This window comes from Erigeron canadensis, chromosome 8 (assembly GCF_010389155.1).
Source record: "Erigeron canadensis isolate Cc75 chromosome 8, C_canadensis_v1, whole genome shotgun sequence".
In the NCBI taxonomy this organism is placed as follows: domain Eukaryota; kingdom Viridiplantae; phylum Streptophyta; class Magnoliopsida; order Asterales; family Asteraceae; genus Erigeron; species Erigeron canadensis.
In genome coordinates, this window is record NC_057768.1 from 39,559,596 (window position 1) to 39,577,606 (window position 18,011).

At 30.3% G+C, this 18,011-nt stretch overlaps 2 protein-coding genes across 3 annotated transcripts; both read left to right on the forward strand.

Annotated features, from left to right (window-relative positions):
• Nucleotides 1-3,087: 3,087 nt before the first annotated feature.
• Nucleotides 3,088-3,795, forward strand: LOC122610818 (uncharacterized protein At4g22758-like). Its single transcript, XM_043783773.1, has 2 exons — nucleotides 3,088-3,331; nucleotides 3,605-3,795. Exons 1-2 carry the CDS (start codon nucleotides 3,088-3,090, stop codon nucleotides 3,793-3,795), a joined length of 435 nt encoding a protein of 144 aa, XP_043639708.1.
• Nucleotides 3,796-9,420: 5,625 nt separating this feature from the next.
• LOC122611127 (putative receptor-like protein kinase At4g00960) lies at nucleotides 9,421-14,703 on the forward strand. 2 transcript variants are annotated; one of them, XM_043784097.1, is made up of 7 exons: nucleotides 9,421-9,563; nucleotides 9,700-9,717; nucleotides 9,815-9,951; nucleotides 11,567-11,774; nucleotides 12,366-12,600; nucleotides 13,861-14,011; nucleotides 14,093-14,703. In XM_043784097.1, exons 1-7 carry the CDS (start codon nucleotides 9,500-9,502, stop codon nucleotides 14,546-14,548), a joined length of 1,269 nt encoding a protein of 422 aa, XP_043640032.1. In that variant the 5' UTR covers nucleotides 9,421-9,499; the 3' UTR covers nucleotides 14,549-14,703. The 2 variants fall into 2 exon arrangements, with proteins under 2 accessions (XP_043640032.1, XP_043640033.1); XM_043784098.1 differs by lacking the exon at nucleotides 9,700-9,717.
• Nucleotides 14,704-18,011: the final 3,308 nt, after the last annotated feature.

Below are 18,011 nucleotides of genomic sequence, written 5' to 3' on the forward strand. Positions count from 1 at the left end.
CTAATTTAAAGCTACCCAATATTAATATAAATATTATAATATATAAGTAAAAAGTAAGTAAGTAAACACCAAATGTTATTTATTCACGAATTTTGAGTCTCAATATTTCAACGATTAATGAGGAGGGTTAAGATGTAAACAGTTTTATCCTTAGCATGACGGTGTAGATAGACTGCTTCTAGATTTTATCTAAGATGGAAAATGATCTTTGGCCTTGCAAAGCATGATGATGGAACACTTCTGTCCAAAAACATGGTTGTTAACCACTTATAACCTTGCTCGTTTATAGGCATGTTAAATCATTGGATTAAATCTAATGGTCAAAATTTATACATCAAATGTTAATCTTAACGATTGGATTTAATTTAGCGGATAAAATTGATCTAACTTTACCTTCAACTTTATTTATAAATTTGGATCTGTTAGTTTGAGTATTTTCGAAGTCTGAAGACAAAAAAGTTACAAATACAAGTATACAACTTTATTTTTGTCGTTTACTTTTACATATATATGTCCTATAAGGGTAGTACTACCATTTTAATTTAGATGGTCCAATCCACAATTGATGTTATTCTCTCAAATAGAAAATTTAGGCGGTCCTATATGCATAAGGACTTCTTTGAGAAGTGAGCACTCATCGAGTTAGACATAGATACATGATTTCGCTTTCGGTCCAAATTGTCCTAACCATTGTTGCACAAATTAAGGCGCAACCGCTTAATTCGTTGTATTTTATTTTTAGGCATACTATACATTTAATGACAATGTAGAGAGTGTAAAATTTAGAAATATTTATCATCCAAAGTCCCCCACAAACCGTCAATCTATGAAAATAGTTATGATGGATGTGACTAAGCATAACCTTACCCAAGGAAGTGTTTGTGACTACATTTTGAGTTGATTATCTAATTATTGAGTTTGTATAACATAAATAATAAAACAATATGTTTGACAAAATTAATGTCTGCGCTTTATTAGAAAACATGTTGGGACATACTTTTTCAAAACGTCATTTTTAAACTCATAATCTATTTTATAAACGGAAACATAAAAACCCCCAAATATTGAAAAAATTACTTCTTTCGTCCCATTTTAAGTGTCATAATTTGACTTTTAAAGTCTTTTTCTTCTAATTTTGACCGTAAATATCTTTGTATGTACTTTATAATAGTTGATAAAACGTACTTATATTATTCAAAAGTATATATCAAAAGCTCGATCCATTCATATATTGTATATCAAATATTGTATAACACAAGAAAAGATAATTATAGTCAAAGTTTAAATAAAAAGACTTTGCAAGTTAAACTAAAACACCTAAAATGAAATAGATAGTGCTACATAAAAAACAAAAACAAGTCAAGAAAAACGAAATGTATGGTTATTTTGGCCTTTGAGTCATCACTTTTACTCTTCTAACAAACAAGATAAAGTAGTTCAAAGATCACTAGCAAAAATGTTCTACTCCGTCTTAGTTAACAGTACACGCACTACAAAAAATATGTTATTTATTAACACTCATTTTTTCATATTTTTTGAAAATGTTAAGAAAATTGTTAATTTGTTAACACTTATAAATGTGTGAAAAGAACTCACATTTAAAAATGTGAATAAAGTTAAAGAATCAAAATCTTTTTACAATTATATATATAGAAACAAAAAGTTCACATTTTCAAGTGTCACTACAAGAAAAATGTTCTTTAGTGACGACTTTAGTTAGTGGCGACTAAAATTTGGTCACTAATAACCTCATTTAGTTACCATTAAGAAAAAGTGGTCACTAAATTTGGCCACTAAACAAAAAATAACATTTTTTGGTTTCTAAACAAAATTAGTCACAGACCTTTAGTGACGAAGAGTGACAAAAAGTGACCACTCAAAATATGGTCACAATTTATCATAATGACCAAATTTTCGTCACTAATTTTATTTAGTGACCAAATTTTCGTCACTATGATAAATTAGTTACCAAATTTTAAGTCGTCACTTTTCGTCACTAAAGGTCCGTGACTAATTTTGTTTAAAGACAAAAAAATGTTATTTTTTGGCCACTAATTTTGTTTAGTGACCAAATTTAGTGACCACTTTTTCTTAATGGTAATTAAATGGGGCTATTAGTGACCAAATTTTAGTCGTCACTAAGCAAAGTTGTCACTAATCAACATTTTTCTTGTAGTGTGTGTAAAAATTATAATTGTTCACACAAGAGGAAGTGCGAGGAATTTGAGTGTGACAAATTAGCTCTCACACTTTTAAGTGTGAATATTTTGTTTATACATTTATACTTGTGAAAAAAGTACGACTACTTTAATTTTTTCACAATTCTAAGTGTGAAATTTTTTTTATACAATTTAAAATGTGAACAAATTAATATATTTTTTCACACTTTTTAAAAATGCGAAGAAATAAATGTGAGTGTTGACGCCTCGAATACTTTTTTGATGCTAGATGCGATATATATATGTATTAAAAAAACCTATTAACTTAGTGATATTCACAGATAATTTTTCACGTAATCCGAACAGATCTAATTAAAGAAAATAAGAAGTTGTTTAACTATAAGAAAACAGAGGCTTCCGTATAATAAAATAGGGAGATTTACGTGTGACAATATACACGTACGTACTAGATGTTTCTAAGAAGAAAAAATATCTGTGAATTCACACACAAAACAATTCACCAAAATCTATGAGGATGTGACAACTAAGACAAATAAGCCAGGAAAATTATTAAACGTGGTACGTACACTTCGGCGATTTTCGTCACTACTCTAGTCACCATTTTTATATATGTACACACTAAATTCTTCCATCATATGGAGTATATCCATATCCATCCCAAAAACCTCTTTATCTCCATTGTTAGTTTTTTCTTTTTGCAAAAAGAAGCAATTAAAGATCCTATTTGTTAATGCTAGAAATCTATAGATTATTTGTATCTTACTATTTCATATTTTGCAAGGAGTTCAGGAAATCCCTGAACTCCACTACCTTTAATTACGACGTACGTATCATTCTATAGTCTTGTTAGTTTTTTTAAAGTATTTTATTAATTAGTTAGCTTTTAGATTCAAAGAATTAAAACAACATGTTGCCATTCAAGATGAAGAAAAAGGAGCAGCAGCAAGGTGTCGTTGTGGGCAATAAAATTCTAGTAAAGATTAACGTAGTAGGAAGTGCTGGACCGATCCGGTTTGTGGTTGATGAGAAGGCGGTCGTGGCTTACGTCATTGAAATCGCGCTAAAGTCGTATGCCCGTGAAGGCCGTCTTCCTGTTCTTGGAACTAACCTTAATGACTTCTTTCTTTATACTCCCATTGCAGGAACTGAAGGTACATTATTCACAAATATATATATATATATATGTGTAAATATAATTAAGACATAATTAAACCGTACATCGTAATTAATATATATGCCCTTAAAAATTTATTAAGTATTCATAAATAAATTTTGTATTAAATATGAATATATAATGTAATAAAAATGTGTAAAGGCAAGTTTAATTTATAGTTAGATATATATATATATATCGATCGGTTTGATCAAATATATTAATTGATGCATGCATGCATGCATGCAATGTATATTAATTATAAATGCAGCTTTGAGTCCATGGGAGATGATAGGATCGTTTGGAGTGAGGAACTTCATGTTATCCAAGAAACGTGACAGTAGGCATTCAGATGACGTGTCAAAGATAACGAAGAAGAGCTTTGGTAGTTGGAAGTCATGGTTTAATAATAGATCACTTAGTTTAAAAGTTGCCACCGCCCGCCCATTAAATAATTTCTAGATCGATATACATACACATATATATATGATCGATCGATGTAATAAATTTGTGGAATATATATTAACTAGAAGCGTCGTTAATTGAATTGGCAGGCCTATTATCTATGTTTTTCGTTAGTTGACTAGTACTGTTCGTTTTTGATCGACTAGCTAATTTCACATGTAGTCGATCGATTTGAATCATAATGTAATTAATTATATTTCTCTTGACGTACGTTACTAGTATTATGTACATGCAATTATTATATATAAACCTAGCTAATTGAGTTCAAACTATATATATGTAGGTAATTAAACTGGTTATAAATTTGAACTAATTAAGCTAAAGAGATACTTGTATATGTAAATTAAAAGATATTGCTTCAATGATAAATCTGTTAAAACTAGTGTTTTAGATTTTAAATTCGTAATATTAAGAAATATTACCTAACTAGTCCTAATACCCGTACGATGTACGGTAGCTATATATTGTGTCATAAAGAAATTCGAATATACTTCATACATGATTTGTGAAGATGAAACAAATTATGCTTAAAGTAAACTAATGATCGAAACTAAGTTATAATAAATAGTAATGATAAATATAATATATGTTTAATTAAGTTTTGAATTTACCTTAAATTTTTAAAATCACATCAAAATCGAAATTTGTAAGCATAGAGGATGACGAAAAATAGCTTGTGATTTCGGATCATAAACTCAAGACAATTTTATTAATGACGAAACGATTAATCAAATAAGATTATAATGCATTTTGTGTTTATAAACTAAGAGTTAGAATTTAATTCTAAGTCTAATAAGAAAATTGAATTTATATACAATTAAAATAACTAATTTAATAGAATAAATAAATTAAAATGATACGCCACATGTCGTTTCAAAAATATTTCATGTTTTAGTTTATTGGTAGATATATTAGATATTCAAATTAAATCATAGTCATGGCATCTCATATTCAGTAGTTTCTTTTTTCCTTATTCAATATTTAGTATTATTTCTTTATTAACGGTATACATTGGCTATATAAACTATAAAGTCATTGTTCTTTCAATAATGTTAAATACAATTCATATTACAATATAATGTTATCATTTATCAATCGATATATATCATAAAGGTTGGAGTCGGTACGTAGAGACAACAAAAGTCGAAGGGTTTTCTTAGCCTTTTGTTCCGATCGAGCAGCAACAGGTTATTAGATTCGACCCTCGTTCAACTCTTATATATATCTAGTCTATCGTCATTATTAAGGATTAATCATTGGAAGATCGATGTATTTTTTCTTTTGTATATGGTTGCCCAATAAACTAAAATATTGATGTTTATCACCCACAGACTTGTAAATTTTGTACATGGTTGACTAAAACGACCTGCTATAGCAGATTACACTTTATTGAGCTGACGTGGCAGCTTAGTTGGTCGTGACGTGGCAACTTACATGTTAAATATATTTTTTTCCTTTTCTACATGGTTGCCTAATTTACTCTTCATATTAATGCGTATCACCCATAAACTTGTAAATTTTATACATACTTGAACAAACGCGCATGTTATAGCCATTAACTAAATTAATAATATGGATACTAGGTGTGCATTATACATGATTGACCAAAACTTTTTATTATTATTTAAATTTATAATATGGATATAAGGTATATATTATACTGATGACATGAATCTTATTAAACTAACCTTCTTCACCAAATACAAACGTGGTCTTGTGTTTTTTTAAATAAAAAAACTAATAGATAATGAAATAGACGTGGTTGGTAGTTTTATCACGGTGATGAAACAAACTGGCGGGGTGAAACAGCCAACAACGTATGTTGCATCCTGTGGTTGTTGAGTTAATAAAAATGAAACCATGTCTATATTTGGTAAAAAATGTTGGATTTATTAGAATTTATGTCATCAGTATAATCCAGAATAAATATCCATATTGTTAATGTTAATAATATGAAAAACATTTTATCATTTCTACCGACTACAACAATTGTTTTTAGTCATACATCAATGAAAAAGTATATTGAGAAACAAAATATATATTTAAGATCAAAACTTAAAAATAAAAAGTTTAAATATTCAAAATAAGATACTTTTAATGGGACAACGTGAGTAGTAAATAAATATAGGAAAAAATAATGCAGATTAGAGATTTATAACTAATAAAGTGTTTTGTGTTGATTAATACAACCATGTCATTTTTTCGCCTTTGCATTTTTCTTATAATTATGGTTTAGCAAACAAAAATAGAAAAACGATTTAACTAAAACATGAAACAATAAATTAAAAAGATGGATTATAACATGGTAAATATATCACCAACAATGAAAAAAAAAAATCCTATATGTTTTGTTATATGACTGTCAAAAGGGTATCAATTGGTAATTGTCAGCATGACCAATCACATCTGGAAATCAAAAGCAAATCAATATCTGTTTACAATTTTTTTTTATCAATTAAGCAATTAAATTAGAGAATTATATAAAGCTACTTCTAGATTGGAGAAATTTATGTGGAATAGATGCGATTTCTTCGACTTCTCTTTTTCAGTTTATGCTTAGATCCTCCTTCAAAATTTCATTTTAAAAGAATGATAATAAAGCAAAAAAAAAAACCCACAGAGTACGAAAATTGATAAACATAGTTACAAATATGAAGAATACTGATAATACAATGATTTTAAAACAGAAATATAATATTTTTAGGGGTTTCAGCTCTTAGGGCTGTGTTTAAGGTGCATAAATTTTTTGTACATTTACCATAAAAATCAGGGGGTGAGCTTTTAATATGGAAGACACATGTTGTTTTATGCACGGTAAGGGCTCTATTTAGCATTTCCCATATTTTTAAAGTTAAATTAAAGTTAATAAATATTATAGGATGTAAGGTGTAAATGAGGTAAATCAATACTACGCAAAGAGTGAGCCTTACCGCCCTTGATATTCTTATTTTAAGGATCAATAAATCAAAAATGACATTACACATAATGCAATAGCGCATTTCTGCTCTAGATAATCAAGTCATATTAAGTCTTTCCTTATAGGAACCCACTTATTCCCTTATTTTTTCACTATTCATCATCTTTTCTCTCTCATATAACACCCATTTCCTTATAAACCCTATTCTTCCCATCACAAACACTTCAGACGCACGTCTAAAGTTAGAATTTAGAAAAAAAAAACCCTTAGACGCTGCCGAAGACGCACCTCATGCTAATAACGTCTTCCCCCTCCTTGGCATCGAACACGGGGAATTGAAAGACGTCCTATAAGAACCGGCCTTAGAGATACAGATAATGCTCTTTAAGGGGTTTAAAGTTGGATGGAGAAAAAGGTCTATAACTAGCTTCTAGAAGAAATATAAGTTGCTAAAGTCCTAAATAGTCTCATACAGATAATCAAGGTCATCGATAAGCTAAGATTACTAAGTACGTGGCCATTAAAAAAACCCGATAGATAAACATACAAACGTTTATACTTTTGGGGAGTGCATCATCCGTAAGCCAAGGTAATACAACAAAAAGTACCTCTGAGCGAGGCCCGTAGTGAATGCATCATGAACAACCTAAAAACAATAATAATCAGTAGATAATACGAGTAGTAGGAAGTGTATTTAGCTGTACGAATATATATAGTAGGAACCGTAATTTGCAAGAGGGGCTTGTCACAATGATTCCTTACTTCCATAGTAGGAAAATTACCATAAAAATACTTCAAAGTGACTGTGCTTCAACAAGCTTCAAATTCTACATAGAGCACTACGAATAATTTTCAAATCAAATCAAGTCGCTAATGCGTTGAAAATTGACGAAACTCCGTGCCGAGCAAGTGTCTAATACATACCTTCAATTCTAAGCTTTAACATTTTCAAAATCTCTTTCAACATAGTGTAAACATTTTATTTGAGTATTTTTCAGATTAAAGATTACCTAAACGAACGTACAGTCTAGTATTAACTTTTGTCAAAAAAATAATACTCGTATATGTTTAATTACTTAGTTAAAACAAATTTCTCTCTTTCTTTTTAATTCCTTTTGTCACATTTAGATATACAATTGGTCCATTTTTGCATACTACTCTTTCAGTATATGAATCTGAATTGAAGAATATGATACCTAAATTTTAATACGACACAATTATTAAAACATTATATCTAATCATTTGAAAAATTCTTCCAACTTTAAATACAAATTTAGTTATGACCTTTTACTAGTTCTCTTATATATAAAAGCTAATTGTTTACTTTTTCTATCAAAGAAAACCTTGACCAATAAATGATTATAATATAGTTATTGGAGTGAGGAATTTTGAGAAGAACCTAAAGTTTCCTGTTTATTTGAAATGCAAGAAATGTGATAATATGACTCAATACACGAATGTTTAATTTCATACCAGAAAAAGTATCCGTGCGTTGCAGCGGTGAGATAGTGAGGTGATAGGTTATAGGAGGTGATAAGTCATACAATGTGATAGTCAAATGCCTTAGCAGTATGGGATCCGTCATCGGATTTAAAAATTCGTCAAAAGTATATCGAATGACATCTCTAATGAAAGAGCATGAAATTTTAAGAACACCCACACAGTTTTTATAATTTCTCGATATACGATTTTTGAGATAAAATATTTTGAATGAATTAAAGTAATAAAATGATCTATAGAGGAGATAGAAAAAAAATTATTGGTTGAAATTTGAGGAGAAAAAAGAAAAATGAGTGTTTGAGATTTAAGGGTATTATAGGTATATTAAGTAAAGATGTTTAAACTAGTGAATAAAGAAGGGGGTAATATAGATAGTTCAAATCATCTTTTGATATTTAAAAAAAAAAAACAAAATGCTTTATAAGATAGTATAGAGATAGATTTATTAAGAATATTTTCTTTAAAAAACTATGCTAATTTTTAAATTATGTATTAAATCGCATATGAACAATTCATTCACATGTGAAAATATAATAAAAGTTCATACGACAAAAAAATTATTGTTAAAACATACTCGTATAAAATTATGTATAACTTAATATATTCATATATAAATAAATTTGTTTGGTTGATAGTTTAAATGGGTTAAAGCCAAATCGTGAATATCATAATAATGAGTGTTTTTTATTTTGTTGAAAAACACGGGTGAATGAAATCTTAGGTCTCGTTTGGTTCGCAGATTCTGGAATTGAAATTGAATTTAATTTTTTAGTGCGTTTGGTTGTTTAAAGATGAAGAAATCTCATTCCGTTGAAATGTAAACATTATCTCATTTGATGGAATTTTCATTCCTTATGGTTGGGGGAAGAAATGTCATACCCTCCACCACTTAAATCTTCAAAAAATGAAAAACATTTCGTTAAATTCTATTTCTATCAAATTATAATTTCTTCGAAAGATTTCATTATTTCCAAAAATTATTTTTTTCCTTATCAAATTAGTATATGTTCTAATCAAGCTATTACTCGTAATATTTTTATAATAACCAAATGTCAAGAAGAAGTACTTTTTGAAAGAGAAAAAAATGTCAAGTACACATTTTTCGTTCATTATTAATTTTCAATTACAGTCACGTCAATTCTTGCAACAGTATAAACGCGCCTTGTTGACCATAAACACAATAAAACCCCAAAAAGTAACTTCTTTGGATAAACAATACGAGTACTTTATTCAATGTATTTTGTTTGTTCATTCATGGATTCCTCATCAACTTAGCAAAACAGCATGAACAAATCCAAGAACTTCTTTAAAAGCATCAAAAACCCATTCAATTTCAGCTCAAGTAAAGGTATATAAACATTTTTATTTACTTCTTTTTTTAAGGCTTCATACAAGATTGCATTTTTATGTGTGTGTGTGTGTGTTTTTTTTTTTTTAATACTAATATTTTTTTTTTTTATGTTTTGTTTGATAATTGGATGGAGCTACGTGCACCCGAAAGAGTATTTTAACCCTTGATTTAAATTTTGATAATGAACTACTTTGAGTTTGCTATAAAAATTGTGTCTTTATTAATGGGTTTGTTGAATTTGTGGCCAGAAAGTCAAGAAGAAGATTTGGGAAAGATTACTGCTCAAGAACAGAAGGTTTTTACTTATGAAACTTTAGTTTCTGCAACAAGAAATTTTCATCCTGATAATAAGCTTGGTCAAGGGGGTTTTGGCCCTGTTTTCAAGGTTTTATATCTATCTTAAAACTCTTTTTTTGTTTCTTGTTTCACTATTGATACTTGTGAATATTGCTGTAAAGGAACTGTTTTTAGTGTACCATTATGTAAAAGAATGCAGAATTAGGGGGAGAATTGGAAATGTTGATATGAAAAAACTTGATAATTGTGTTCTGAGACTGTTTGCCTTATTTGAATATAATGAGAAGTCTTGCTTGTTTGTGTTTGTTGTCATTAGTTGTTCACTTGTTCCACGTATCTCTTAGCTTAAATGTTTGACTATTAGCGGTTTTCCAAGAACTTAGACAAATTAGTGAATTACATAAAAATAGTTCCTAAACTTTTCCAGATTTCCAGAATTGCTGTTAATTTAAGTAGTCCACTTGTTTCAAGTATTCAACCTGTTTGACTTTTAACCTTTTGAGCAAGTCACCACCTACCCACAAGACTGTCAGGCCTCGTATAGGACAATGTGGCCTTCAGCATGATTTGATCAGATGGACATTGGCGGTGATGTGTAATTCACAGGTAATTGGTCTGAATCTGCAAAAGTATGAAATCACCGAAGATTACAATGGTGGGTGCGTCAACAGTTGAATAGATCCAGTAGTATTCTGGTTTAATTGAGTTTTTAAGCCGAACAAGATGGTGGTGGTGGTGAGATTAGGATCTATGGCGATACAACGGTGGTGACTGCCTACCTGCCCAGCAAGTCGAAAAGTCTTTTTGGAGTGTCAAAACAGGCTGAGTGCCTTAATTAGCAATAAAATAATTAGTACCTCAAGTGGAAAGTTAGAAAAAAGGTCGAAAACTTTTATATGATATTTCAACTTTAAAAACAAAGATTATTATATGAAGCGTTTCAATTGGCATTTTTGTTGCCAAATGATGCATGTGCAAAGCTGAGTAAATTAGTGTGTGTTTGTCTTGCCGTTCAAAAAATAAATAAATTAGTGTGTGTTTGTCGCTATGGTATATGTCAAATGTGGTGTTCCTATTCTGTTTTAAGCTTACTCAAGGAATTATATTTATAAGTTTTAATGGAATTCAGAGATTTAAGGCGAGTGTAATGGCTTATATATAGATCAACTAAACAGAATAAGGACAATTTGATTGAGAATGAAATATTATTTAATCGTGGAAATGCCATGTGAGGTGCAAGTAGATAAGCAGATTCCTACCTGTATTTTTCTTGTCTCGATTCGTCCACTGCTGCTACTGATAATGGAAAAAGAGTTATTAGCATTTGAACCAATTGTGAGCAACATTTCAGTGCTAACTGATTCAAATGTCCTTGAAACATGCAGAAACCAAAAACTAACATAACACTTTAATTGGCAATTAAGTTTTCCCCGCTAATTTCAACCATTGTGGTGCTTTCGGCAGATTCATATGTTTCCTTCCTTGTTTGAAAAGCATGTTAATATTCTAGTAACCAGGCATGATTGTTCACATTGCTAATCATATTAAAGGATCAAGAAAAAATGGTTAAAAGTAAGAACAGTGGCATGGGTATCTCTTGGCATTCCATATGTTACTCCTTTATCATTTTATCTAGAAAAACTGGAAGTTTCATGGAGATGTACCCCTGTTTATTATAACGCGTTGGGTGTTTGCCTACGCAGGGAAAGTTGGATACTGGGGAAGATGTTGCCGTGAAGAAGTTGGCACAAACCTCAAACCAAGGGAAAAGGGAGTTTGTAAATGAGGCCAAACTATTGGCTCATGTACAACATCGTAACGTTGTGAGCTTGTTAGGGTATTGTGTGTCCCCAGAGAAGCTTTTGGTATATGAATATATAGCTAATGAGAGCTTAGACAAGCTTCTGTTCAGTAAGTTATATTTTCCCTATCTTAGGAGATGTTTGGATCTGTGTTTTGGAACTGATTATAATGAATCTTTATATAAACAGATTTTGCTTCATTTGATTCTTTTTAATAGTCAAATAATCAGTTCTGGTCTTCTGGATAATCAGTCTCATACCCTCTGCAACAAAACTGGCTATTCTTACTAATATATCTGTTATTTAATATATGAGACTTTTATTTCCACTTCACAGTCCGTTTCTAATTTTGTTTAATAATTGTGTTTTTGGCAACTTTATGATTTAGTATTATAAATAATCAGAATTTGTCACAGACTGAAACAATTCATTATCTAATTATGACGGAAGTAGAACATATCCCAAACACTCTTCTCTGAAGCTCATTCCTAAGTGTTGATTATCTGAATTTTATTATTTAATGTCACATTGTCACATAATCAGTTTTATACACATCCAAACATGCCTAACTTTAATATCATGATCGTAAATCTTTCTCCCTTGCAGCGGTGTTCTTTGCAATTCCACGTTTTTTCTTTTACTCATTGTAAGAACCTAAAACGTATTACTTATTGATGATGGTGAGGATTTTTTGATGTAGAATCTACGATGTGTGATGTATTGGATTGGAAGCGTAGATATGATATAATTGCTGGTGTAGCACGAGGTTTGCTTTATCTTCACGAGGATGCACACGATTGCATCATTCATAGAGATATAAAAGCTAGCAACATTTTGTTAGACGAAAAATGGGTACCTAAGATTGCTGATTTTGGCATGGCCAAGCTCTATCCCGAAGACCAAACTCATGTGCATACTCGTGTAGCGGGTACCAAGTAAGTTTTCTCAAAAAGATCATCATAGCTAATCCTTTTAGATTACATACTCGTAAATTTGCATTTTGAAATTTACAATCAGTGGCGAAGCCACCTTAGTAATAGGCTGGTCCAAGGCCCATCCCAAGCCTACTCATGGTGCTCAAAATCATACTTATAATTTGATAAAATTTTGACATATATTGTATTTGGCCCGTCCTATAAGCAAGTAAGTGATTACATTATAGAAGAATTTGCTTGCACGAGAGAGGCAAAACAAGCATGGCCCAAATTCTAAGCTCTACTTCTTTTCTATTTGGATAATTAAAATCTTTTCTAAAACATCATTTTTTTTTTTAAGATTATATTAGAAAAGATGGCTTTAGGTAAAATAAAACAAGTATTAAAGTAAAACAAATAAAACAATAGGTTTCTATTCATTGAAAATCACCGTGCATCAATTGCTTTATGACTCTTCGTGCATCAATAGGTTTATATTCATTGAAAATCACCGGGCATCATGAAAATCATTGTGCATCAATTGCTTCGTGACTCTTCGTGCATCAATTTAAACATGATCTAAGGGTCAAGATTTTGTCTTATTTGTTTTACTTTAATACTTGTTTTACAATACCCAACCCCTATAAAAGATTATATTACCAAAAGCCAAATCACATTACAAGATATAGTTTACTGTTCATAACCAATACATACGATTAAAATCATAATATATTAAGTTCTTTTATTTTGCTTATATAAATTTTTTTCATATATACATGACTTTAAAGTATTTAAAACATCAAGAGCTAAAATAAAAATGCAATATATACTCAAGTTCAATGCTTTATCATTATGATATTATGTTTTTACTTTGTGATATTCTCATAGAAGGATCTGTGGATCTATGTCGGAATAAGCTTGGCGACAACCTATCTTGAAAAAAATTAAGGATAATATAATATTAGTATAATGTTATGCTACTTGTTTTTCATATTTTTAGATTATGGTCTATCCTAATATAGTTTTGGCCAAGTTCTTAATATAGACTTGCATCGTTTACTACTTTTTGGACTGTGTTGACATCCTATAAGAATAATTAGAGATTTGCTAAGCGATTGGTACTTATTGTTTACATGACACTTTGGCCCACTCTGAAACAAAATCCTGGCTTCGCCACTGTTTACAATGTAGGAAACCTTTAAATTTAAGTATGTCCTTTTGGCCTCTTAAGTTTAGACAAAGTTCATAAAACAATATACATGTTCTCCCTTTTCTATACAGTGGATATATGGCACCTGAGTACGTCATGCATGGTAATCTCTCAGTCAAGGCAGATGTATATAGCTATGGTGTGGTGGTTCTAGAGCTTATCAGTGGTCAAAAGAACTTTAGTTTTAACCTCGATCCCCAGTGCCAAAACCTTCTTGATTGGGTAAGAACTTTACTGGTGGTTGGTTCCACCTTCATTTATCCATATTTTTTGGAAGGAAATAATAAGCGAATATCTTTATAGGCGTACAAGCTTTACAAGAAGGGCAAAGGGCTTGAAATTTTGGCACCAACATTGGCCTCTACAGCTGACCCTGATCAAGTAGCTACCTGCATAAAGATTGGATTGTTATGCACACAATTTGATCATCATTTGCGGCCTACCATGGGTCGTGTGGTGCTGATGCTATCCAGAAAGTCAGGCACGCTTGAAGAACCAACTCAACCTGGGTACCTTGGCTCAAGACACAGAAGGTCGCACAGGACTGCTACATCTTCTTCTTCAGACGGGATGTCTCTTGGGTCCAACTCTCAATCTAGGTCCACCTTCACCTCTAATACCACCACAGCTACTGCAACAGCCACAGGTACCCCTCATACATCCGCACCCCATGTAAGTTCAGCTTCTGATTCTCACCGTAGACGCCGTGGTTCGAGTTCAGTATCAGATCCTTATGGTAAACGGCCAATGCAATTATAGAATGTTGCTATACCATTTATGTAGGAATTATTAGCTATTCTTTTTGTACATAGTACACTACTACACTAGTGTAGATTCTTGGAAATGGATGTGTACTGATAATAAGGTCTAAAAATTGTCATTATATATTATTTGATCTTATCGTTGCTCACTCATACTTTTGGTTCTCCAATAGATGCAAAAAGAAACGGTTTCGTTGGTTGGATTGGATGCTTAATCCACTCCTAGTCTGCTAAAGGAGTGTGTCCTCGTATCTATTACTCCTTTATAATGATTATTTACCCCCTATTTTAGGAAAGAGTTAGAAAATAGTTAGATGGAAAATTACTAGATTGCCCTTAATAAACAACCCTTATGGAAAGGGTTTTTAGATATTACCAAAATTACCTTTAATGAATGAATTTACACTTTAAACCTTTATCTTCTAAAATATCACTATCATCATTGTATCAACTTACACGGTTAGATCAATCGACACCAATTGTCGATGTCATTGATCACCACCCATCACCAACACCACTAAACCACCGTCGCCGTCACCGCCGCCGCATTGCGCGGGTACAATGCTAGTTTAATATGAGTTTTTTTTCATCCGTTTTCCATCTCTTGCTGTTCAAACTACGAGAAGAACCTACGTTCGTGTTGATTGTATTGTTCCTAGATTAAGGCTTCGCTTTGCATTTGTTTATGTACCTTGTATTTACTTTTGGACATCTAGTGATTTGCTAGATGCCTCCTTATTTTAATATATTTTGCCGTTAAAAAAAAATTGTCATTATATTAACATAAAATTCTTGAGTGTTGAATTAATAAGCAAAGCTAGTTATCTTACTTTATTTATAAACAAAACGAAGATTCTGAAACTTTATTTTCATGTTTTTCAATGTATAAGATTTACTGAAGTTATCTTTACTGTGTGCTATAAGCCTTTAAGTAATTATACAGGTTGTTGCTAACAGAGTAACAGCCTAACATCATTCCTACATTCCAGTTCCACGTTGTTTATCTATACTATCAATCTATAACGATGATGATTATTATCCTACGGGTAATTGTATAGGTTAATTGCCTAAAAATTATAGTTAATGGGTTTTTTTAATCCCTACATATTATCTTAGTAACTTTCTTATCATTAAATAATCTAGGTTAAAGACGGTTAGATGACCAAAAGCTAAAATTTATGAAACATGTATGTTTATTTTAACAAATAAAAATATCATTTAAGAACAAATATTCCAAAGTTAAGGTAGTTAAAACTCGATAGGACTGATAAAAATTTCACCTAAGTATCATTTTTCTCGGCAAATTAAGTTTTATAATATAATGAGTGACAAATATGCCCTTTATATGTATTTTGAGTAACAAATTTGCTCTTAAAAAAATGAGTAACAAATTTGCTTTTTACATGCATTTTAAGTAGAAATTTACCCTTTAAAAAAAAAAAAATTATAACAACTATTTCAAATAAAAAAACTTATTTAAAAGAAAAGTAGTTTAATAATTACAGAGGTCATGTTAATATATCTATCTTATCTTAATATATACTATAAGACAGTTGAACTAATGACTAATTAATTAATCACATCGTTCGATTTCATCAAATTGACTTTTGATGATGTCACCATTTAGATAAACTACAAATTAAAAATCCTAATAATCATTATCCAAATATATTATTATATTAATATTTATATTAATTTGTAAAAAAAGTCTTATTAATTTACACTTTTTTGTTTTCCATCAATAATTTACACTTTTTAGCCCTGAATATTTAATTATATTTATTTTTTGCCATCAACTTCAGAGAATTTTTTAAAATTTACAATCATTTAATTAAATGAAAAAAATTTAACATATGAAAAAAATTATTTGTGATTTTGCCATCAATATGTCTAAGCTAATAATGACAGTGACGAATCTATGATTATTGTATTACAACTTGCAAAATATAACACTTAAAACTGTGTTTCTTTAAAATTATAAGCTTTTATGACTTAAATGTATGAAGATCTAATATTGATAATATCGTAAATCTCGTGTCCAGTGTTGGACACGGGTCTAAAATCTATATAAAACATATTCAATCACTAATTAAAACTGTATAACTTTAAGTCAAATTATCTCAATCATCTATTTTTTGAAATTTGATTTAGTCCAAAGTTTTTACAGATAAAAACACTTTCAATTCACCTTTCACTTAGTTTCTCTTTTTGATTTTTCCAGTGCCATTAATACCTCTATTCCCATCTCTCTCCTTAATCTTACAAGAAACATTATGTGCGGGTGCACACGTACGCAAAGTTATAGTCGCCATCAATGCTATGTGCGGGTAACCTGCTAGTTCTTTTGTATTTCCACTACCTTAATTTTATTCCTCATTTCGAATCAAATATTCCATTAGTTAATCTAATAGACAATAATCCTAAATCCAGAGATTTATTTATACTAGCATATTGCCTATGTGATACAACGAGATTAAATATATTTTAGACATTGTTCAACAACTTTTATAGTGGTTTATCGCAATTTCGTAGGTATAGCATTGTAAAACATAGTATTTAGATGAATTATAAAACATAACTCAATAAAATTAAATTGTTCAAATAAAATAATTATATAGAACAAATTTGACTAAACATCTATACTCATTTATTAAATTAACCCCCATCATTCTTTTCTCAAATAATGATCCGGTATTCTTGAAAATGCTTATCTTTTATTTTTGAATTATTTATGATATACACCCCAATCCTTATAATAATTACAAATCTTCTTTTACATCAACTACTTTTACATTAATAACAACATTTTTACTGCCATCATGCCAACGTCGTTATTACCACCGCCGCCACCAACGTCAGATTGGGGGGGGGGGGGGGGACGCTCCGGAAAATATACATGAAAAAATGTGTGTAAGGGTTGTGTGGATCCTTGTAGTATCTTATACAGAAAATGATTGATTCCCCTAAATATTAGCCTAAAAATCCTCCTAAAATTTTAAGAATGTGACATGTGAATTTCACTTTTTCCTAATCTTTTCCCTGAATTTCCACATGTCAATATCCAATAAAATAACAGAATTTTTAGGTTAATGATTAGGAGAATTACTCATTTCCCATATGGCCATCTTATACTTCAAATCTTATACTGTACAAGTTAAGAATTCTTACTTGCCAATTGACATATTTAAAAACTAGGAAGTTTAGAGCCCCGCATTGCGGGGCAGAGATGATCATTTTTTCGTTTTTGTTCTTTATATGCTACTATAACATAATATAATAAATGTGTTTACTCCTATATGTAATGCTTTTTTACACGATATAACACGTGACAATGTAAAGATATACTATCATGTTTATGTTTACTCAAAACTTATAATGGGCAAAAATATAAATAAAGAAACTCAAAGTCTAACTAAAAACCATAAAAAAAATGCAAAAAGAAATAAATCAAAAGAATCTAT

What these genes read in the sequence shown, in the direction of transcription:
- LOC122610818 (XM_043783773.1), top strand. Translation starts at nt 3,088, where the DNA reads ATGTTGCCATTCAAGATGAAGAAAAAGGAGCAGCAGCAAGGTGTCGTT. An exon ending in TCCCATTGCAGGAACTGAAG is followed by an intron (nt 3,332 to 3,604) that starts GTACATTATTCA and finishes TTATAAATGCAG; the next exon opens with CTTTGAGTCCATGGGAGATG.
- LOC122611127 (XM_043784097.1), top strand. Translation starts at nt 9,500, where the DNA reads ATGAACAAATCCAAGAACTTCTTTAAAAGCATCAAAAACCCATTCAAT. An exon ending in GTTTTGGCCCTGTTTTCAAG is followed by an intron (nt 9,952 to 11,566) that starts GTTTTATATCTA and finishes TTGCCTACGCAG; the next exon opens with GGAAAGTTGGATACTGGGGA. An exon ending in ACTCGTGTAGCGGGTACCAA is followed by an intron (nt 12,601 to 13,860) that starts GTAAGTTTTCTC and finishes TTTTCTATACAG; the next exon opens with TGGATATATGGCACCTGAGT.